General features: G+C 48.9%; 1 protein-coding gene across 1 annotated transcript in view; it reads right to left on the bottom strand.

Annotated features, from left to right (window-relative positions):
• Positions 1–5703: 5703 nt before the first annotated feature.
• Positions 5704–23604, bottom strand: part of LOC132583609 (lysosomal acid glucosylceramidase-like) — a 99144-nt gene continuing 81243 nt past the window's right edge. The window contains 5 exon segments of the mRNA XM_060255233.1: positions 5704–6274; positions 9007–9129; positions 12601–12764; positions 13515–13742; positions 17704–17941. Of these exon segments, the coding sequence (XP_060111216.1) occupies positions 6172–6274; positions 9007–9129; positions 12601–12764; positions 13515–13742; positions 17704–17941 (856 nt within the window). The 3' untranslated portion in view covers positions 5704–6171.

The following is a 23604-nucleotide window of genomic DNA, read 5'->3' as shown; positions in this document are numbered from 1 at the left end:
GAAGCACCAAATTTTCAGTATAGCATCTAGCGCCTCTCCCCAAAATACCTCCCAAGTTTCAAAAAGATTGGACCAGGGGGTCCAATTCTATGAGCCCCAAAAGAAGGTGCCCCTATTCTTTATTATTTCAAATAGAGGGAAGGCATTTATTTCCTATGGAAGGAATGCATTTAAAAATTTGTGAAGTCCCTTTAAATGTGATGGCCAGAACTCCCTTGAAGTTCAATTATGCTTGTCACACCCTTGCTATTGGCTCCGCCCCCAATGTCTCCTGGCTCCACCCCCAAAGTCCCCAGATATTTCTTAAATTGGACTTGGCAACCCTATCTACCTCACAGGGTGTCTCTTGTGGGGGGAGGAAGGGAAAGGAGATTGTGAGCCGCTCTGGGACTCTTTGGAGTGCAGGGCGGGATATAAATCCAATATCTTCATCTACCTCACAGGGTGTCTGTTGTGGGGGAGGAAGGCAAAGGAGATTGTGAGCCACTCTGAGACTCTTCGGAGTGAAGGGCGGGATATAAATAGAATATCTTCATCTACCTCACAGGGTGTCTGTTGTGGGGGAGGAAGGGAAAGGAGATTGTGAGCCACTCTGAAACTCTTCGGAGTGGAGGGCGGGATATAAATCCAATATCTTCATATACCTCACAGGGTGTCTGTTGTGTGGGAGGAAGGGAAAGGAGATTGTGAGCCGCTCTGGGACTCTTCGGAGTGGAGGGCGGGATATAAATCCAATATCTTCATCTACCTCACAGGGTGTCTGTTGTGGGGGAGGAAGGGAAAGGAGATTGTGAGCCGCTCTGGGACTCTTCGGAGTGGAGGGCGGGATATAAATCCAATATCTTCATCTACCTCACAGGGTGTCTGTTGTGGGGGAGGAAGGGAAAGGAGATTGTGAGCCGCTCTGGGACTCTTCGGAGTGGAGGGCGGGATATAAATCCAATATCTTCATCTACCTCACAGGGTGTCTGTTGTGGGGGAGGAAGGGAAAGGAGATTGTGAGCCGCTCTGGGACTCTTCGGCGTGGAGGGCGGGATATAAATCCAGTATCTTCATCTACCTCACAGGGTGTCTGTTGTGGGGGAGGAAGGGAAAGGAGATTGTGAGCTGCTCTGGGACTCTTCGGAGTGGAGGGTGGGATATAAATCCAATATCTTCATCTACCTCACAGGGTGTCTGTTGTGGGGGAGGAAGGGAAAGGAGATTGTGAGCCGCTCTGGGACTCTTCAGAGTGGAGGGCGGGATATAAATCAATATCTTCATCTACCTCACAGGGTGTCTGTTGTGGGGGAGGAAGGTAAAGGAGATTGTGAGCCGCTCTGAGACTCTTCGGAGTGAAATGGGTTGGTCTTAAAGGTGCCATTTGACTCCCGCTTTGTTAAATTGTAATAAAGTTTACATACTTACCATAATTGAACGCCTTGTAAACTGCCTTCATAGTCTTCAAAGACTATGAAGGCAATTTGCAAGGCGTTCAATGAGGTAACAGAAAGAGAGCCATAGAAGCGAGAAGAAATGCTCTGTTCTGCTACACAATGAGATCATAACAACTACAAAAAAGTGGCACCGCTTACCTACTGGATCAACAACTAAGAAGACGGTCCCGTGAGGAAGAGTCTTCGGGCTCGAAACGATATCGGATCTTTTTTGTGTCGTCGGATTTTATTACAGTTTGCATACTTTTGGACATTGTTCCACAGTACAGTAGGAGCGGCGTGTGCTTTTTGTACCGGAGGGATTTCTTTGTTGTGTAAGATTACTGTTTGTTTATCACTGTGAGATATTTACTATTACAACATGGCCAATGGCTGGGGCTGATGGAAGCTGTAGGCAAAAAAACATCTGGAGAGCTACCGTTGGCCACCCCTAGAGTATGGTATATGTTTAATTTTCAGGTTGCACGGAGAGGTTTTCTGAGGTGGTTTCATTTGTGATTCAGTAGGAGGCAGAGAAAAAGCAGAATACGAGTGCAGAGTGTAGAATTCAGTTCTTCTTTCCAAAGTGGCAGTTTCTAGTTCTTTACAGGCGAGAGTGCATATTTAAAAGTATTTTCCCAGGATTTGTAATAAGGGTTCAAGGCCCTGATTGTCACTTCTCACTGGCACAGCTGGTTCAGAATATGATGTCTGGAGTCATTAATTGGGTTAGCCATAATTAATACCTCATACTTGAATTTCAAAGGTTTATATTGGCACCCAGGCACAATGCAAAAGCATTATTGCCTTTCAAGGAGCCTGCCTGGTAATAACTTTCCTGACAACTTTCTGCACACATCTCTGGCTTCTGAAGTCTGGTGCCATCAGGACCAAACTCCCTCTAAGCTGTGGAGTCTTGCGAGCAAAAATTCTATTTCATGAGCTACCGGCATTAAACTTGTGAGTTACTGCATCAATTAGTTTACTCTGGGGTCATCCTTCCGGAGTGAAGACTAAAATGTTTGAGCTGGAAGCTAAAAAACTGTGAGCTAGCTCTCACTCACTCAACTTAGAAGGAACACTGATCAGGACCTACCTGGGCCCAACTGTAGAATGAGACACAACCTACTCATCAGAGGAGGATATCCTTGCAGATCCAAGGAAGAAGAATTGCAGATTTATACCCTGCCCTTCTCTCTGAATCAGAGACAAGAGAGGCTTACAATCTCCTATATCTTCTCCCCCCCCCACCAACAGACACCCTGTGAGGTAGGGGGGGCTGAGAAAAGGAAGAAACAGTGACAGATAGGAAGAAGGAAGGAGAAGGGGGGGAAGGAGGGAGGAGAAGAAGATGATATTGGATTTATATCCTGCCCTATACTTTGAATCCCAGAGCGGTCCCAAACTCCTATATCTTCTCCCCCCTCAACAGACACCCTGTGAGGTGGGTGGGGCTGAGAGAAGGAAGGAAGAAACAGTGACAGAGGAAGAAGGAGAAGAAAGGAGAAGGGGGGAAGGAGGGATGAGAAGGCAAAGAAGGAGATGATGATGATGATATTGTATATCCCGCCCTATACTTTGAATCTCAGAGTGGTCCCAGTCTCCTATATCTTCTCCCCCCACAACAGACACCCTGTGAGATGGGTGGGGCCGAGAGAAGGAAGGAAGAAACAGTGACAGACAGGAAGAACGAAGGAGAAGGAAGGGAGAAGGGGGAAAGGAGGGAGAAGAAAAAGGAGAAGATGAAGATATTGGATTTATATCCCACCCTATATTTTGAATCTCAGAGTGGTCCCAATCTCCTATATCTTCTCCCCCCTCAACAGACACCCTGTGAGGTGGGTGGGGTTGAGAGAAGGAAGAAACAGTGACAGAGGAAGAAGGAGAAGGGGGGAAGGAGGGATGAGAAGGAAAAGAAGGAGATGATGATATTGTATATCCTGCCCTATACTTTGAATCTCAGAGTGGTCCCAATCTCCTATATCTTCTCCCCCCACAACAGACACCCTGTGAGATCGGTGGGGCCGACACCCTCTCGGTGGGGCCGAGAGAAGGAAGGAAGAAACAGTGACAGACAGGAAGAACGAAGGAGAAGGAAGGGAGAAGGGGGAAAGGAGGGAGAAGAAAAAGGAGAAGATGAAGATATTGGATTTATATCCCACCCTATACTTTGAATCTCAGAGTGGTCCCAATCTCCTGTATCTTCTCCCCCCACCACAGACATCTTGTGAGGTGGGTGGGGCTGGAGAGGGCTCTCACAGCAGCTGCCCTTTCAAGGACAACCTCTGCCAGAGCTATGGCTGACCCAAGGCCATCCCAGCAGGCCTCCCCCTAAATTCACAGGCTCTTCGTTGCTGTCTGATGGCCGTCTAGCCTCTGTTGAAAAATCTCCAAGGAGAGCCCACCACCTCCCGAGGGAGCCTGTTCCACTGAAATTGAATTCACTTTCTTTAAATTTTAATTTTTGTTACAAATAGAACTACAAGGTCCTGAAATGTAAAGAACACCTGAAGAACAAATAACCTCTTGTAAAAGAAAATATTCCATAATATTTTTTTTTTTATTTCTGGCTTCAGGAAAAAACTGGGTTTCACTCCATTTTTCCCCTTGGGGGTTCCAATTTCTATTTGTGATCCTGATAGACCAAGCTGAACCATATTTTGGCTGGAATTGGAACGGGACAGGCAGGCAGTTCTTGGAGACAGGGCCTTTCCTGCAGTGGCACCCAGTTACAGAAGCCCTTCTTATAGGCAGTTTCCCAAGCAAATTCTTCATTACACTTTTAGGGAAAGCTAAAGATGATCTCCTTTTGGGTGTCACATATTCCCTTAGCCCACTGAACTGGTTATTGCTACCCCGTATGCTTGATTTTGTCTACTGTCTCATGAGGTCGGTAAAATAAGTCCCCAACTTGCGGGGGTGGTGGTGGTGGAGTGTAGATGACTGGGGAAGGCAATGGCAAACCACACCGTAAAAACTCTGCCGTGAAAACGTTGTACGACGTCACCCCAGAGTCAGAAACGACTGGTGCTTGCACAAGGGACTACCTTTACCTTTTTAATACTATTTCCGCTGGTTATGTATTCCCTTTCTCTAAAAATGTGTGTGTGTGAGAAAGTGTGATATATCTGTGCATGTGTATATGTGTGAAGAATTGCAATCATTGACCCAGATGGCCCAGGCTAGCCTGATCTTGTCAGATCTTGAAAGCTAAGCAGGGTCAGCCCTGGTTGGATTTTGGATGGGAGACCACCAAGGAAGTCCAGGGTTGCTCTGCAGAGGAAGGCAACGGCAAATCACCTCTGAACATCTCTTGCCTTGGAAACGCTATGGCAGGGGTGGCCAACGGTAGCTCTCCACATGCTTTTTTTGCCTACAACTCCCATCAGCCCCAGCCATTGGCCATGCTGGCTGAGGCTGATGGGAGTTGTAGGCAAAAAAAACCATCTGGAGAGCTACCGTTGGCGACCCCTGTTCTATGGGAACAGTGACAGGCAATCGAGTCAGTGTGTCCTCTTCCTTCTTCCACACACAGCTGGTGTCATCAGGAAAATGTAGCAATTCTGCTTGGTTAGCAACACCTGAAGTATAAGGAACCTCTCATAAAAGAAAATATTCCATAATATTTTTTCCCGATTTTTTTGACACACACACCGTTTCCTGTGGTACATTTTCCTTGTGAGACTTCGAATCAGAGTTCGAAAAGACCTCCAGGTTCATCTAGTCCGACCCCCCGCACAATGAAAGAAACTCACAAATACCTCCCCCTAAATTCACAGGATCCTCATGGCTGTCAGATGGCCATCTAGCCTCTGATTAAAAACCACCAAGGAAGGAGAGCCCACCACCTCCCGAGGAAGCCTGTTCCACTGAGGAATCGCTCTAACGGTCAGGAGGTTCTTCATAATGTTGAGCTGGAAACTCTTTTGATTTAATTTCAACCCACTGGTTCTGGTCCTACCTTTTAGGGCCACAGAAAACAATTCCACACCATCCTCTAGATGACAGCCCTTCAAGTACTTGAAGATGGTGATCCTATCACCTCTCAGCCGCCTCCTCTCCAGGCTAAACATGCCCAGCTCCTTCAACCTTCCTTCATAGGACTTGGTCTCCAGACCCCTCACCATCTTCGTCGCCCTCCTCTGGACCTGTTCCAGCTTGTCTATATCCTTCTTAAAATGACTTCCTCAAGACAGGAAATCTAGGCTTCTCAGGGAAGGAGAAGTTGAGGAAAGATCTCCTCCGCTACCACCGTTTGTGAACTCTTCTGAGGCATCCAACTCGCGTATATAATCAATGTATAGACCTTTATTTTAAATATACACAAAATAAATTAAACTGAACAGTAAGCGACAAACTTCCAGATTTGATGAAGGAATCCAAACTAGAAGGGCAAGTTCTCGATGGATGAGAACCTGTGGGGAGTGGAGATATCGTGGCCTAAAAAGCAAGGCTGGGGTTTCCCCCCACAAAAGTGCAAAAATGCGTGTCCAGCCCTTCCTTCCATTTCTGAGGGCTCTTGCCAGCGCAGCCAAGAGTACAGCGGACACCAGGCACCACCACTCAGCTCGCAGTACCTACTTCAGCCCCTGGCTTCCAAACAGGGGGCGTGAAGTAGGCCCCAGTCCAGCCTGCTGTAGTCCGCACTGAACAGGGCCATGGCCTGGGGGGAAGGGGGGGGGGAAGAAAGCATATTGAGCGTGGCTCAGGATTTTTCTCCACAGGATGGTGTTGGCTTCGCTCCTCGGCTTCCTCCTCATCCGCGCCTCCACAGGTACGTCTGGATGGAATTGGGCGGAATTTCAGTCACTATCAGGCCCGCCGTATCGGAAATTCCAAAGGCGACGCTCTTCGCAGACCTAGGGAGGAAGGGCAAAGAGGAAGAGAAAGGGCAGAAACACACTGTGGAGGCCTCCCCCCCCCTCCCGAGTTTCTCTTCTCCTTTGAGGAACAGGAAACCCCTCAGATCGTCACGTGATCCCTCAGCCAGTTTGGTGTAGTGGTTAAGTGCGTGGACTCTTATCTGGGAGAACCAGGTTTGATTCCCCACTCCTCCACTTGCAGCTGCTGGAATGGCCTTGGGTCAGCCATGGCTGTCGCAGGAGTTGCCCTTGAAAGGGCAGCTTCTGGGAGAGCCCTCTCAGCCCCACCCACCTCACAGGGCATCCGTTGTGGGGGGAGAAGATATAGGAGATTGTCGGCCGCTCTGAGACTCTGTCCTTGAAAGGGCAGCTGCTGTGAGAGCCCTCTCAGCCCCACCCACCTCACAGGGTGTCTGTTGTGGGGGGGAGAAGATAGAGGAGATTGTAAGCTGCTCTGTGTCTCTGATTCAGAGAGAAGGGCGGAGTATAAATCCGCAGTCTTCTTCTTCTTCATTGGCTGGGATCACCCATGCCATTGGAATGGCAAGAAGATTGAAATTGCTGCCCCGACCCGCATAGGCCTGGCGAGCAAAATCTCATCAGATCTCGGAAGCTCAGCAGAGCCAGCTCCAGCTGGTGTTTGGAAGGGTGACTTCTAAGGAATACCGGGGTTGTGACGCAGAGGCAGGCAACGGCAAGCCACTTCTGAATGTCCCTTTGCCTTCAAGCCCCACTAGGGGTTTCCAGAAGTCAGGGTCACTCGTCCAAAAAAAAGGCTTTGACTTGCACTCTGTTCCGTATGCAGGGGTGGAATTCTAGCAGGAGCTCCTTTGCATATTAGGCCACACAACCCCGGATGCAGCCAATCCTCCAAGAGCTTAGAAAGGAAAGGTCCCCTGTGCAAGCACCAGTCGTTTCCAACTCTGGGGTGAGGTTGCTTTCACAACGTTTTCACGGCAGACTTTTTATGGGGTGGTTTGCCATTGCCTTCCCCAGACATCTCTGCTTCCCCCCCAGGAAGCTGGGGACTCATTTTACCGACCTCAGAAGGATGGAAGGCTGAGTCAACCTCAAGCCGGCTACCTGAAAACCCAGCTTCCACCGGGGATCGAACTCAGATCATGAGCAGAGTTTAGGACTGCAGTATTGCAGCTTTAACACTCTGCGCCACGGGGCTCTTCTCCAAGAGCTTACAAGGCTCTTTTTTGGAAGCTCTCGGAGGATTGGCTACATCAGGGGGATGTGGCCTAATAGGCAAAGGAGCTCCTGCTAGAATTCCACCCGTCCGTATGAATGGGCCCCTTCATCAGCTCTGTAGCCGGCTGGCAAGAATTTCTTAAACTGGCAGAGAGAAGCCCCATCTGCAATTCCTGTTGATCACTTTAAAAACCAAAAAAAGGTAGTCCCCTGTGCAAGCACCAGTCAGTTCCGACTCTGGGGTGACATTGCATCACGTTTTCACGGCAGACTTTTGACGGGGTGGTTTGCCATTGCCTTCCCCAGCTATCTACCCTTTCCCCCCAGCAAGCTGGGTACTCATTTCACTCGGAAGGATGGAAGGCCGAGTCAACTTTGAGCCAGCTACCTGAAAACCCAGCTTCCGCCGGGATTGAACTCAGGTCATGAGCAGAGACCTCGGAGTGCAGTAGTGCAGCTTTACCACTCGGCACCACGGGCCTCCTTGTACGTTGCTTGCTTATTCAGAAGTAAATCCCACTCTTTTTCAATGGGACTTATTCCCAAGTAGGAGTGTCCAGGATTGCAGCCTGGATGTGTCACAGGGATTCAAAGGGAGGAAGCAGAGGAGCAGGCGGGAAAACGAAAGGTCTGGAAACGAAAGGTCGGTAGAGGCAATATTCTGCGCAGTTTAAATTGGCACCCGCAATCTCCTTGCAGTCTGCTCTATCTCCCGCCCACTTTCTAGACCACTCTGACTCAGCACAGATCTGAGAAGCAGCCAGCTTTCCCAAGGAGATATTGAAGAAAATGACTGCAGATTTATACCCCGCCCATCTTGCTGAATCAGCGTCTCAGAGCGGCTCACAATCTCTTTTATCTTTTCCCCCCCACAACAGACACCCTGTGAGGTGGGTGGGGCTGAGAGAGTACTCCCGGAAGCTGCCCTTTCAAGGACAACTCCTGCGAGAGCTGTGGCTGACCCAAGGCCATTCCCAGCAGCTGCAAGTGAAGGAGTGGGGAATCAAACCTGGTTCTCCCAGATAAGAGTTCAGGGACACTTAACCACTACACCAAATTGGCTCTCTGAGGTTTTATTACTGAGGTTTTGATGTGTTCCACCCACTGTAACATGTGCAAGGGCCCAGTGGAAGCCATGGGTATCTTGGAAGAGAAGTCCTCACTACTGAATGGGGGTGGTGGGGATCCTACAAGATTGCAACTGAAACACAAGCCTCTACGATACAGAGGAGAAGTTTCCACTGTAGAGGTGAACAACCGAGAGGAGGCATTCGGAAACCGCCCCTACCCCCCCGGGGGCAGGGTAAACGCCTCCGCAAGCCCCTTGGCTGAATTTTTGCTGCCTCCTCAGCCTCATGGGAGGAGGGGCACACGTACAGCTCCACATGCAAGTATCCACACACTGTGCGCCCTTGCTGGTTGGTTCAGCGATACAATACGACGTCGGCAGCGATGGAAATGCTGAGCTCAAGAAAACCCAGATCCTGTGACCCGCACAGACCACAGTTAAGATTTCCATCCAGGTGACTCACCGGTTGAGGACAACGACCACGGCAACCCCGTCGGGGCGGATCACGGCCACGTGCTCCAGATCGAAACTACATTTTTTCCCAATGCTGAGACCGACGCGCTGAGAACCCTCTGGAATGAACTTGCTGCGGAAAGAGACAGACGGAGCCTGTCAGCTAAGCCAAGGGCAAAAGCACTGCGTTTCCGCTAAGGGTGAGCAGGTTTCCACAAGGCTCCCCCTTGGTCCTTGTCCCTTCGGAACTCCAGGTTGATTCCAGATTTGTTTGCATCTCCTCCTGCCCCCTCCCCCCCCCCACCAACATACATATAACGGGACATTGTAGAAAAGCAGCCTTTTTGTGACTACGGAAGAGATGATGATGATGGTAATACACTGCTAAACCGCCCTCCGCCTCCCGCACTGAAACTGGCTAATATGGATCAAATTTGCTCTCATGTTTGTAAATTTTGTTTCAAAAGTATTTATAACATTTAGTGGTTTGCAAATCATCTGTGTCCTCCACTCATTTAGAACCGATTATAACAATGCTTTTTTGCTTGTGCTTCGAGCACTGCCTGTTTATATTTTCTAATGCAAGAAGATGATGATGATATTGGATTTCTATCCCGCCCTCCACTCCGAAGAGTCTCAGAGCGGCTCACAATCTCCTTTCCCTTCCTCCCCCAAAACAGACACCCTGTGAGGTAGATGAAGATATTGGATTTATATCCCGCCCTCCACTCCGAAGAGTCTCAGAGCGTCTCACAATCTCCTTTACCTTCCTCCCCCACAACAGACACCCTGTGAGGTAGATGAAGATATTGGATTTATATCCCGCCCTCCACTCCGAAGAGTCTCAGAGCGGCTCACAATCTCCTTTCCCTTCCTCCCCCACAACAGACACCCTGTGAGGTAGATGAAGATATTGGATTTATATCCCGCCCTCCACTCCGAAGAGTCTCAGAGCGGCTCACAATCTCCTTTCCCTTCCTCCCCCACAACAGACACCCTGTGAGGTAGATGAAGATATTGGATTTATATCCCGCCCTCCACTCCGAAGAGTCTCAGAGCGGCTCACAATCTCCTTTCCCTTCCTCCCCCACAACAGACACCCTGTGAGGTAGATGAAGATATTGGATTTATATCCCGCCCTCCACTCCGAAGAGTCTCAGAGCCGCTCACAATCTCCTTTCCCTTCCTCCCCCACAACAGACACCCTGTGAGGTAGATGAAGATATTGGATTTATATCCCGCCCTCCACTCCGAAGAGTCTCAGAGCCACTCACAATCTCCTTTCCCTTCCTCCCCCACAACAGACACCCTGTGAGGTAGATGAAGATATTGGATTTATATTCCGCCCTCCACTCAGAGTGGCTCACAATCTCCTTTCCCTTCCTCCCCCACAACAGACACCCTGTGAGGTAGAAGAAGATATTGGATTTATATCCCGCCCTCCACTCCGAAGAGTCTCAGAGCGGCTCACAATCTCCTTTCCCTTCCTCCCCCACAACAGACACCCTGTGAGGTAGATGAAGATATTGGATTTATATCCCGCCCTCCACTCTGAAGAGTCTCAGAGCGGCTCACAATCTCCTTTCCCTTCCTCCCTCACAACAGACACCCTGTGAGGTAGATGAAGATATTGGATTTATATCCCGCCCTCCACTCCAAAGAATCTCAGAGCGGCTCATAATCTCCTTTACCTCCCCCTCCCCCACAACAGACACCCTGTGAGGTAGATGAAGATATTGGATTTATATTCCGCCCTCCACTCCAAAGAATCTCAGAGCGGCTCATAATCTCCTTTACCTTCCCCTCCCCCACAACAGACACCCTGTGAGCTGGGTGGAGCTGAGAGGGCTCTCACAGCAGCTGCCCTTTCAAGGACAATTTCTGCCAGAGCTATGGCTGACCCAAGGCCATTCCAGCAGGTGCAAGTGGAGGAGCGGGGAATCAAATCCGGTTCTCCCAGATAAGAGTTCGCGCACTTAGCAGTACACCAAACTGGCTCTCACCAAACATGTAGATGGATGTAACCATCTACATCTTTTTTAAAAAGTAATGGTAGAGCCCTGTGCCAGCACCAGTCATTTCTGACTCTGGCGTGACGTCACATCACAACATTTTCAGGGCAGACTTTTTATGGGGTGGCTTGCCATTGCCTTCCCCAGTCATCTATACTTTCCCTCCAGCAAGCTGAATACTCATTTTACTGACATCGGAAGGATGGAAGGCTGAGTTAACTTTGAGCCTGCTACCTGAACCCAGCTTCTGCCAGGATCGAACTCAGGTTGTGAGCAGAGAGCTTGGACTGCAGTACTGCAGCTTTACCACTCTGCGCCATGGGGCTGCTATCTACATCTTACTTGACTGTTTTGTATCTGTGCCTTTTTTCATCTGTACTCCTCTATTATGCTGTGTAGTGGAGGGCCCAGCTGCCTATATCAGAATGTTACTAAGCAACTTTTGATGGTGTACTCATTTGGAGTATAGTATGCAATTCTGGTCACCACACCTCAAAAAGAATATTATAGCATTGGAAAAAGTGCAGAAAAGGGCAACTAGAATGATTAAAGGTTTGGAACACTTTCCCTATGAAGAAAGGTTAAAACGCTTGGGGCTCTTTAGCCTGGAGAAACGTTGACTGCGGGGTGACATGATAGAGGTTTACAAGATTATGCATGGGATGGAGAAAGTAGAGAAAGAAGTACTTTTCTCCCTTTCTCACAATACAAGAACTCGTGGGCATTCAATGAAATTGCTGAGCAGTCAGGTTAAAACAGATAAAAGGAAGTACTTCTTCATCCAAAGGGTGATTAACATGTGGAATTTACTGCCACAGGAGATGGTGGCGGCTACAAGCATAGCCAGCTTCAAGAGGGGATTGGATAAAAATATGGAACAGAGGTTCAATCAGTCTTAGAGAGCCAGTTTGGTGTAGTGGTACAGTGCGTGGACTCTTATCTGTGAGAACTGGGTTTGATTCCCCACTCCACCACTTACACCTGCTGGAATGGCCTTGGTTCAGCCATAGCTCTGGCAGAGGTTGTCCTTGATAGGGCAGCTGCTGTGAGAGCCCTCTCAGCCCCACCCACTTCATAGGGTGTCTGTTGTGGCGGGGGGGGGGGGGGAAAGATATAGGAGATTGTAAGCCGCTCTGAGTCTCTGATTCAGAGAGAAGGGTGGGGTATAAATCTGCAATTCTTCTTCTTCTGTCCAGATATGACTTACTTTGCGCAATTCTGGTCACCACACCTCAAAGTAAGTAACCACACATCATACAAGAAGCAACACCTGGCTGTCTGCCATTTCATTCTTGGATGTGGGTTTTGGTATATTTTTAACTGACCACTAAGGAAGGCCCTTAGGGGCCGAAACTTGTAGGGTCATTGTAGTAATTAGAAATCCATCAAATGCAGATGTGAAATTGTATCCATAAAAATGGAGGCCTCTTGTTTAAGGGGAGTGAACTACCAAGGCCTTTCTGGGTAGCCGTTCACTTATGGCCTATTAAACTATCTCAGCATTGACAGATCCCCATATTCCTCTTCTCTGCCTTGTTTCCTGGAACTCTTGACACTTCTGTGAGAACCTCAGCAACACCGCTCCACCTCACCTGAAATGTGCCATGTGGTAAAACATGGGCTGCTTGTAGAAAGTGTCGCTGGCTACGTCAACAATGATCGGGCTGTCCACATAGTTCTGAACCCAGTTGGGGCCCCCTTCCAAATCCAGGGCCAGGTTCCAGTCAATCCAGCCTATGACATTGTGGTTAAGGTTCTGCAGGAGGGAGGAGGAAAGAGCCAGGATTAGAATCATAGAGTTGGAAGGGACCTCCAGGATCATTCTAGTCCAACCCCCTGCACAATGCAGGGAATTCACAAACACCTCCCCCTAAATTCACAAGATTTTCATCGCTGTCCGATGGCCATCTAGCCTCTGTTTCAAAACCTCCAAAGGAGAGCTCAGCACCTCCTGAGGAAGCCTGTTCCACTGAGGAACCGCTCTAACGGTCAAGAAGTTCTTTCTAATGTTGAGTCGGAAACTCTTGATTTAATTTCAACCCGTTGGTTCTGGTTCTACCTTCTGGGGCCACAGAAAACAATTCCGCACCATCCTCTATAGGATAGCCCTTGAAGTACTTGGAAGATGGTGATCCTATCACCTCCAGGATAAACATGCGCAACTCCTTCAACTTTTCCTCATAAGACTCGGTCTCCATTTTTGTTGCCCTCCTCTGGAAACGCTCTATACCCTTCTGAAAATGTGGTGCTCAAAATTGAGCACTATACTCCAGCTGAGGTCTTACCAGAGCAGAGCAAAGTGATACCACCACTTCATGTGATCTGGACACTATGTAGCCCAATACTGCATTTGCCTTTTTAGCCATCGCATCACACTATTGACTCATCTTCAGCATACGGTCCACTAAGACCCCTAGATCCTAGAACAGACCCCTAGAAAAGAGAAAGTGAGAGGCGAAAGCCTGGCCAGGCCGTTTCCTTCTCTCTTCCCCATCACAACTCGTACCGCCATGATGCTCCGGCTATACTGATTCCCCCGATCCCAGCTTCCAAGAATCACGTCCCTCTCCCAGAACTGTGAGCCGGCACAGGCCTCAGTGGAGAGCAGGAAGTAGTCCGGGAACATCTGGTTGGTGAGTCCCACCGTGTCATCGATGGGAGCGATGAAGTCGAGGTACCAATGAAGGCCGATGCCGTGGATATAGCGATGAGCCTCGCTATCCTCGCTCAGCACCTGGGCAGAAAAAGAAGGGGTGTGCTAAGACACTTCAATCCCATGAGATCAAACCTTAATCAAATGTTGCTACAGGAAATGAGAAGCTTGAAAAAAAGAAGAGAAAGGACCACAGCTAAGCACAGCAAGGAACATAAGAAAAGTCATGTTGGATCAGGCCAGTGCCCCATCCACTCCAACACTCTGTGTCACACAGTGGCCATAAGAACATAAGAGAAGCCATATTGGATCAGGCCAATGGCCCATCCACTCCAACACTCTGTGTCACACAGTGGCCATAAGAACATAAGAGAAGTCATGTTGGATCAGGCCAGTGCCCCATCCACTCCAACACTCTGTGTCACACAGTGGCCATAAGAACATAAGAGAAGCCATGTTGGATCAGGCCAGTGCCCCATCCACTCCAACACTCTGTGTCACACAGTGGCCATAAGAACATAAGAGAAGTCATGTTGGATCAGGCCAGTGCCCCATCCACTCCAACACTCTGTGTCACACAGTGGCCATAAGAACATAAGAGAAGTCATGTTGGATCAGGCCAGTGCCCCATCCACTCCAACACTCTGTGTCACATAGTGGCCATAAGAACATAAGAGAAGCCATGTTGGATCAGGCCAATGGCCCATCCAGCCCAACACTCTGTGTCACACAGTGGCCATAAGAACATAAGAGAAGCCATGTTGGATCAGGCCAATGGCCCATCCAGTTCAACACTCTGTCTCACACAGTGGCCATAAGAACATAAGAGAAGCCATGTTGGATCAGGCCAATGGCCCATCCAGCCCAACACTCTGTGTCACACAGTGGCCATAAGAACATAAGAGAAGCCATGTTGGATCAGGCCAATGGCCCATCCAGTTCAACACTCTGTCTCACACAGTGGCCATAAGAACATAAGAGAAGCCATGTTGGATCAGGCCAATGGCCCATCCACTCCAACACTCTGTGTCACACAGTGGCCATAAGAACATAAGAGAAGCCATGTTGGATCAGGCCAGTGCCCCATCCACTCCAACACTCTGTGTCACACAGTGGCCATAAGAACATAAGAGAAGTCATGTTGGATCAGGCCAGTGCCCCATCCACTCCAACACTCTGTGTCACACAGTGGCCAAAAAAACCCAAGTGCCATCATGGGGGTCCATCAGAGGGGCCAGGACACTAGTAGCCCTCCCACTGTTGCCCTCAAAGCACCAAGAGCATCACTGCCCCAGACAGAGTGTTCCATCTATACCTTGTAGCTAAATGCCACTGATGGACCTCTACTCCAGATGTTTCTCCAGTCCCCTCTTGAAACTATGCTTGTAGCCACCACCATTTCCTCTAACAGTGACTTCCACACATCAATTAATCTTTGGGTGAAGATGGGCCAAAAGCCATTTTCAAAAACTGCTTGGACCCCTGGAGGCAAGATACTATCCGCACTCACATGAAGGGCAGCATTTTATACTCTCATTTGTGTACAGGGGGAGTGATTCTGCAATAAAGCAATTGCAATTTTAAACCAAGTAAAGCTGAGTTTTGCAGCCGGTATCCATCCAGAATCGTTTGCCCAACTCCACTTTATTTGGCGGGGGGGGGAACTATTTTGCATTTATTTATTTATGTAAAATACTTATACACCACTTTTCTGCCATGCACCTGAAAAGGTTTACTCTGGCCCCAGTAGTCAGAGAACCCCATACAGGGCACTGTGGCCCTGTGCCTATTAGAAGAAGATGGTACTGGATTTATATCCCGCTCTCCACTCTGAATCTCAGAGCGAAACACAATCTCCTTTATCTCCCTCCCCCACAACAGACACCCTGTGAGGTAGATGAAGATATTGGATTTATATCCCGCTCTCCACTCCAAATCTCAGAGTGACTCACAATCTCCTTTATCTCCCTCCCCCACAACAGACACCCTGTGAGGTAGATGAAGATATTGGATTTATATCCCGCTCTCCACTCCAAATCTCAGAGTGACTCACAATCTCCTTTATCTCCCTCCCCCACAACAGACACCCTGTGAGGTAGATGAAGATATTGGATTTATATCCCGCTCTCCACTCTGAATCTCAGAGCGACTCACAATCTCCTTTATCTCCCTCCCCCACAACAGACACCCTGTGAGGTAGATGAAGATATTGGATTTATATCCCGCTCTCCACTCTCGAATCTCAGAGCGACTCACAATCTCCTTTATCTCCCTCCCCCACAACAGACACCCTGTGAGGTAGATGAAGATATTGGATTTATATCCCGCCCTCCACTCCGAATCTCAGAGTGACTCAGAATCTCCTTTATCTTCCTCCCCCACAACAGACACCCTGTGAGGTGGGGGAGGTGGAACTGAGTGGACTGTAAATTTAGCACTGTGTTAGCACTGTAAATTTATGTTTACGTACTTTCACGGCTCCTACTTGATGTTTTGTGATTCCGTTAAAAACATAACACAATCACAACAGAGCCCACCAAAGGAGGTGATCTTGTGGCGTTCAGGTCTATCGAACCCGAAAAAATTTGAGGTTTCTGAAAAATCCTGGATTCGAATATTTTACCAGTGTTGAGATCCAGATTTTTTTCTGGAATCCCCAATTTTTTCAAGATCCAATAGACCCAAACCAATAGATACCAAGAAAAAAAAAAATGCAAACCCCCTAATCCCTAAGGTTCCAAGACTCAACAAAAAATCTGCAATTTCAATCTAGGAAATGAGTGGTTGCAAACATGGATACAATCAATTCCACCTGGTATCTGTAACCTGATAAATGCCAATGAAGAGGTCAGCAGGACTATGGAAGACAGCTAATAAGAACATAAGAGAAGCCATGTTGGATCAGGCCAATGGCCCATCCAGTCAAACACTCTGCGTCACACAGTGGCCAAAGAAACCAAGTGCCATCAGGAGGTCCAACAGTGGGGCCAGGACGCTAGAAGCCCCCTCACTGTTCCCCCCCAAGCACCCAGAATACGGTGCATCACTGCCCAGGCAGAGAGTTCCGACGATAAGCTGTGGCTAATAGCCACTGATAGACCTCTGCTCCATGTTTACCCAATCCCTTCTTGAAGCTGGCTATGCTTGTAGCTGCCGCTACCTCCTGTGGCAGTGAATTCCACATATTAATCACCTTTTTGGTGAAGAAGGACTTCCTTTTATCAGTTCTAACCTGACTGCTCAGCAATTTCATTGAATGTCCACAATTCTCGTATTGTGTTCAGTACATTTCAATAAAATGTATCTGAAAAGAAGATATTGATATTGGATTGATATCCCACCCTATACTCTGAATCTCAGCATCTTAGAGTGGCCACAATGTCCTTTACTTCCCCCCCCCACACACACACACACAACAAACACCCTGTGAGGTGGGTGGGGATGAGAGAGCTCTCGCAGCAGCTGCCCTTTCAAGGACAACCTCTGCCAGAGCTATGGCTGACCCAAGGCCATGCTAGCAGGTGCAAGTGGAGGAGTGGGGAATCAAACCCGGTTCTCCCAGATAAGAGTCCGCACACTTAACCACTACACCAAACTGGCAAACCCCGCCCCCCCAAACCCTACCAACTTCTGTGGATTCAGCAAGACATTAGCTGTGCACTACCAAACATCTCATAGCTCTGGCAGAGGTTGTCCTTGAAAGGGCAGCTGCTGTGAGAGTCCTCTCAGCCCCACCCACCTCACAGGGTGTCTTCTGTGGGGGAGGGAGATAAAGGAGATTGTGAGCCGCTCTGAGACTCTTGAGTGGAGGGCGGAATATAAATCCAATGTCTTCTTCATCACAACGAGGACTAGAAACTTGCCATCCTTGGGGACTTCCGAGAGTTCATCAGGCTTTTACCTCATGGACTAGAAAGCCGCTTCTTTCTCTCCTCCTTTTCAAAAGCTGCACTCCGTAAGCTGACTTCTGCTCGCCGTTCCTGGTTCCTGCAGGGGGCACTGCATGCAAACAGCTCTGACTGGCAGGATCTGCAGTACTCACCACTTTCGCCCAATGAGGCAGATGCACTCGGTTGTCATCCAGGATGATGAGCCGGATGTCCTTATGAGAGCTGTTCGCCAGGGCGGGGCCCAGATCCAGCGCGATGAAGTCCCGCTGCTGCTCAGGGGTGAACCCCAAGCACTGGAAGGGATAACCATTGATCAATCCAGCATTGGGCTCATTCTCGGCTGTTAATGCCCAGAAAGTCAAATTGCGCTTGGCATACTCGTCAAGAAACCTGGAACAGGGGGAGAAGGAGGAGAAGGAGAAGGAGGGGAAGGAGTAGGAGGAGAAGAAAAAGAAAGAAAGAAAGAGAGAGAGAGAGAGAGAGAGAGAGAAAGAGAAAGAGAGAAAGAAAGAGAGAGAGAAAGAGAGAGAGAAAGAGAGAGAGAAAGCGAAAGAAAGGGAAACAAAGAGAGAGAGAGAAAGCGAGAGCGAGAAAGCGAGAGAGAAAGAGAGAGAGAAAGCGAGAGAGAGAGAAAGAGAGAGAGAAAGAGAGAGAGAGAGAAAGAGAGAGAGAGAGAAAGAGAGAGAGAGAGAAAGAGAGAGAGAGAGAAAGAGAGAGAGAGAGAAAGAGAGAGAGAGAGGAGAAAGAAAGAAAGAGAGAGAGAGAGAGAAGAGAGAGAGAGAGAGAGAGAGAGAGAGAGAGAGAAGAGAAAGAAGAGAAAGAAAGAAAGAAAGAAAGAAAGAAAGAAAGAAAGAAAGAAAGAAAGAAAGAAGAAGAAAGAAAGAAAGAGAAGAAAGAAAGAAAGAAAGAAAGAAAGAAAGAAAGAAAGAAAGAAAGGTTATGATATTGGATTTATATCCTGCCCCTATACTCCGAATCTCAGAGCGGTCACAATCTCCTTTACCTTCTCTCCCCTCCCACAACAGACACCCTGTGAGGTAAGTGGGGCTGAGAGAGCTTTTTACAGCAGCTGCCCTTTCAAGGACAACCCCTGCGAGAGCTATGGCTGACCCAAGGCCATTCCAGCAGATGCAAGTGGAGGAGTGGGAAACCAAACCTGGTTCTCCCAGATAAGAGCCTACGCACTTAACCACTACACTAAACTGGCTCTCAGAGAAAAGAGGGGGGGGGGGTTCAATGTGTCTTTGTGGGGAGGGCTGCTGCTGCAAAACTCTCTCACACCTCCCAGTCTTCGTAGTCGTAGTTCTGTTCTTTCTGATTTGTATCCCTTCTTCGTTCTTAGCTCCACAGCTCATTTAATTTCTCCCCTGTACCTTCTTTGCTAACTTTTCTCCTTGCTTATGTCTTCCATGCCTATTATCATTTATGTATCGTATGGCAGAGTTACACACAGGGAGCACATAATAATATAAAATATGTAACCCGGGCCACATGTCTAAGTGTTGTAGCAGACACACCCCAAGTCGTACCACATAATTGTTGGGGAATGTTGTTTCACATGCATATTTCCACTGCTACATTGGCAAGGTGTTTATAGTTCAAAGATCCTGTCGAGGGTAATGCCAAGGTACTTGGACGTATGGCTACGTGTAAGTGGGTGCCATTAAGGTTGACCTTTAGTTCATGCTTGCCAAGATTGTTATTTAAACGGAAGCAGGAGCGTTCTGTTTTTTCCTGGATCTGGGACAAAGCTGCCCTTTACAGCAGTTGTCAGCCAAAATTTTGAAATCCTACTCAGCGTCTCCTCGGTCCTTTTAATTGATTCGTACCTTACTGCAATCGCCGTGTCAACGGCAGAAGCAAAACCGGCCTCAATTATGACAAAAAATTATATAAATTACTTCCTGCCTAAGCGACGATACTTATAATAGATACAATTGCAAAATACCCCGAACCCAAAGTCCTTTCATTCAGTAGCAAAGTTCATCTCTTAGCAATGGAAATCCGGGGAAATCCTCGACAAGCCGTGAAGTAGAAGTCCAAGCTTTCAACCGCCCTTTCAGCAAGGAGGTGTGTAGACGAAAGGCAGCACAACGCTATTTCGCATCGGCGACACAGAGCGCGACAACGCTACAGGGAAGTGCGTATAGCCCTGTTTCATCTGAGGCTTTAAGAAGCTGGTCAGTTCACTGGGGACATCTGTGTCTTGATAGCCCTGGATACGGCAGACACTCCCCTGCTTGAGTCTTGAAGGTAGGGTCGCCGAGTTCAATTCAAGAATAGCGCTGTTGCGCTGTGCTGCCGAGGCGAAATAGCGTTGCGCTGTTTTTCGGCTATACGCCTTCCTTGCTGAAAGGACTGTTGAAACTGCTTGTCAAGGATTTCCCCAGACTTCATGACTAAGAAATGAACTTTGCTACTGAATGAAAGGAACTTTGGGTTCGGGGTATTTTGCAATTGTATTTATTATAAGTATTGCTGCTTATGCAGGAAGTAATTTATATAAATATTTTCATAATTGAGGCTGGTTTTTCGTGGATGCCTTCGGGCTTCGTTCCTGCTTCACTTTTCCACGTTATTCTTTGTGTTACTCAATCCCCAGGTGGGGGCAGGGGATCCCCCGGTTTGGAGGCCCTCCCCCTGCTTCAGGGTCATCAGAAAGAGGGGGGGGGGGAAATGTCTGCTGGGCACTCCATTATTCCTATTCCCATAGGGTATAATGGAGAATTGATCCGCAGGTATCTGGGTGAGGCTGTTTTTTGAGGTAGAGGCACAAAATTTGCAGCATAGCATCTGGACACCTCACCCCAAAATACCCTCCAAGTTTCAAAAGATTCGGCCAGGGGGTCTAATTCTATGAGCCCCAGAAGAAGGTGCCCCTATCCTTCATTATTTCCAATGGAGGGAAGGCATTGAAAAGGTGTGTGGGTCCCTTTAAATGTGATGGCCAGAACTCCCTTTGGCGTTCAGTTATGCTTGTCACAATCTTGTTCCCGGCTCCACCCCCAAAGTCTTCTGGCTCCACCCCCGAAGTCCCTAGATATTTCTTGAATTGGACTTGGCAGACTGTCCTTCAGTGCCTTGGAAATCTCATCAGCACTGAAATCCCAACAGCTTGCAATCTTCAGGGCAAGTTCATCACAAAATCTGGAGTTCATGTTTTTATCCCGATCTAAAATCTTGACCCTTCAGAGCTCTGGATAGGGACACCAGTTGAGCAGCTACCTGGTTTAATGTTACCACTCCAGAGGGCTTGTGCCTCGTTTTCTCAACGGGCTCCAGGCTTTCTACTGGAATGCCTGAAATCCAAATTCACAGTTGCTTTGATCCATTTTTGTCTACATGCAGCATACTGAGCGGATGGAATCGTTCATCTGCTACGCTTGGCCATGAAACTTCCATGGCTTAATTGCCTCCTATTTACAGTCCATTCTTTTCTCTTTTCCTATTTGCCTTCTCTCTGCACCAGAACTTTTCCTTGGGACCCTCTGTTTTCCAGCCCCCCTCACTTCCTCTCTTGCTGACACTCTGTGTTGGAACTTGCCACCTTCCAGCATTCACACCATGGTTTAAAAACAAATCTCCCCTCCTCCTTAAATTCTTAATCTCTATTCCCCCTTCCCGTTTTCTTGTTGCTTTTGAGTCCTTTCCCTTTCCCTTCTGTCTTTTATCCTTTTTTTAAGATCGTACCAGGGCCTTTTGTTGTAGCAGGAACTCCTTTGCATACTAGGCCCACACCCCCCTTGATGTAGCCAGTCCTCCAAGAGCTTACAGTAGGCCCCTGTAAGAAGAGCCCTGTAAACTCGTGGAGGATTGGCTACATCAGGCGGGTGTGGCCTAATAGGCAAAGGAGTTTCTGCTACAAAAAAAAAAGCCCTGTTAATATTGTTGATGCTGGCATTAGTGTTGAATGAAGGGTGAAATTCTAGCAGGCGCTCCTTTGCCTATTAGGCCAGGCCCCCCTGATGTAGCCAATTCTCCAAGAGCTTACAGTAGGAGGCCCTGTAAGAAGAGCCTGTCAGCTCTTGGAGGATTGGCTGCATCAGGGGGGCATGGCCCAGGGATGGAATTCTAGCAGGAGCTCCTTGGCTATTAGGCACGCCCCCCTGACGTAGCCAATCCTCCTGGTGCTTCCAGCAGGCCCTGTAAGAAGAGCCCTGTCAGCTCTTGGAGGATTGGCTGCATCAGGGGGGGCGTGGCCCAGGGATGGAATTCTAGCAGGAGCTCCTTTGGCTATTAGGCCACGCCCCCCTGACGTAGCCAATCCTCCTGGTGCTTCCAGCAGGCCGTGTAAGAAGAGCCCTGTCAGTTCTTGGAGGATTGGCTGCATCAGGGGGGCGTGGCCCAGGGATGGAATTCTAGCAGGAGCTCCTTTGGATATTAGGCCACGCCCCCTGATGTAGCCAATCCTCCTGGTGCTTCCAGCAGGCCCTGTAAGAAGAGCCCTGTCAGCTCTTGGAGGATTGGCTGCATCAGGGGGGCGTGGCCCAGGGATGGAATTCTAGCAGGAGCTCCTTTGGATATTAGGCCACGCCCCCTGATGTAGCAATCCTCCTGGTGCTTCCAGCAGGCCACTGTAAGAAGAGCCCTGTCAGCTCTTGGAGGATTGGCTGCATCAGGGGGGCGTGGCCCAGGGATGAATTCTAGCAGGAGCTCCTTTGGCTATTAGGCCACGCCCCCCTGATGTAGCCAATCCTCCTGGTGCTTCCAGCAGGCCCTGTAAGAAGAGCCCTGTCAGCTCTTGGAGGATTGGCTGCATCAGGGGGGCGTGGCCCAGGGATGGAATTCTAGCAGGAGCTCCTTTGGCTATTAGGCCACGCCCCCCTGATGTAGCCAATCCTCCTGGTGCTTCCAGCAGGCCCTGTACGAAGAGCCCTGTAAGCGCTTGGAGGATTGGCTACATCAGGGGGCGTGGCCTAATAGGCAAAGGAGTGCCTGCGGCAAAAAAAAAAAGCCCTGGATATAACCCATAGAACAGGGATTTGTCTGTTTCTCACAGTGTGTAGTAGCAGCAGGGGGACCTAGGTTTGAGTCCTCTCTTGGTCATCAAACTCACTGGCTGGGGCTGGGCCAGTCATATTCCCAGTCTAACACAGAGGTAGACCGACTGCTGGCATGCAATAATTTCAGGTGGGTAGCCTGTGTTAATTTGGGTCTAGCAGCACTTTCAGATCAACAGCATTTTCCAGCCTTTGCCCTGACCTGGACAGCCCAGGCAAGCCCAGCCTTGTTAGATCTCAGAAGCTAAGCAGGGCCAACTCTGGCAAGGATGCTTGGATGGGAGACTTACTTGGAATACCAGCAGTCAGGGGCAGGCTTTGCTCAGCCACCTGTCCGGATATCTTCCAGGCCCAGACACCAGAGCTTGCCATGTTTTCCAGGTGTGCACACGCATACACGCGCGCGCACACACACAAAACTACAAAAATACCCCCCCCACACACACACCTTTGTGAGTCAGAGTTCACTTCATCAGATCGGGACTAAGTGAGCCAGCTTGGTGTAGTGGTTAAGTGTGCAGACTCGTTTCTGGGAGAACCGGGTTTGATTCCCCACTCCTCCACTTGCAGCTGCTGGAATGGCCTTGGGTCAGCCATAGCTCTCGCAGGAGTTGTCCTTGAAAAGGCAGCTTCTGTCAGAGCTCTCTCAGCCCCCACCCGCCTCACAGGGTGTCCGTTGTGGGGGAGAAGATAAAGGAGATGGTGAGCTATTCTGAGACTCTGATTCAGAGAGAAGGGCGGGGTATACATCTGCAGTCGTCTTCTTCTTCTTCTCTTATCTGGGAGAACCGGGTTTGATTCCCCATTCCTCCACTTGCACCTGCTGGAATGGCCTTGGGTCAGCCATAGCTCTAGCAGGATTGTCCTTGAAAGGGTAGCTGCTGTGAGAGCCCTCTCAGCGCCACCCACCTCACAGGGTGTCTGTTGTGGAGAAGAAGATATAGGAGATTGTGAGCTGCTCTGAGTCTCTGATTCAGAGAGAAGGATGGGGTATAAATCTGCAGTCTTCTTCTTTGACTCACGATAGCTTATCCACTGAAAATATTGTGGTGC

This window comes from Heteronotia binoei, chromosome 1 (genome assembly GCF_032191835.1).
Source record: "Heteronotia binoei isolate CCM8104 ecotype False Entrance Well chromosome 1, APGP_CSIRO_Hbin_v1, whole genome shotgun sequence".
Lineage (NCBI taxonomy): Eukaryota > Metazoa > Chordata > Lepidosauria > Squamata > Gekkonidae > Heteronotia > Heteronotia binoei.
This window is presented reverse-complemented; position numbering and strand designations above follow the sequence as displayed.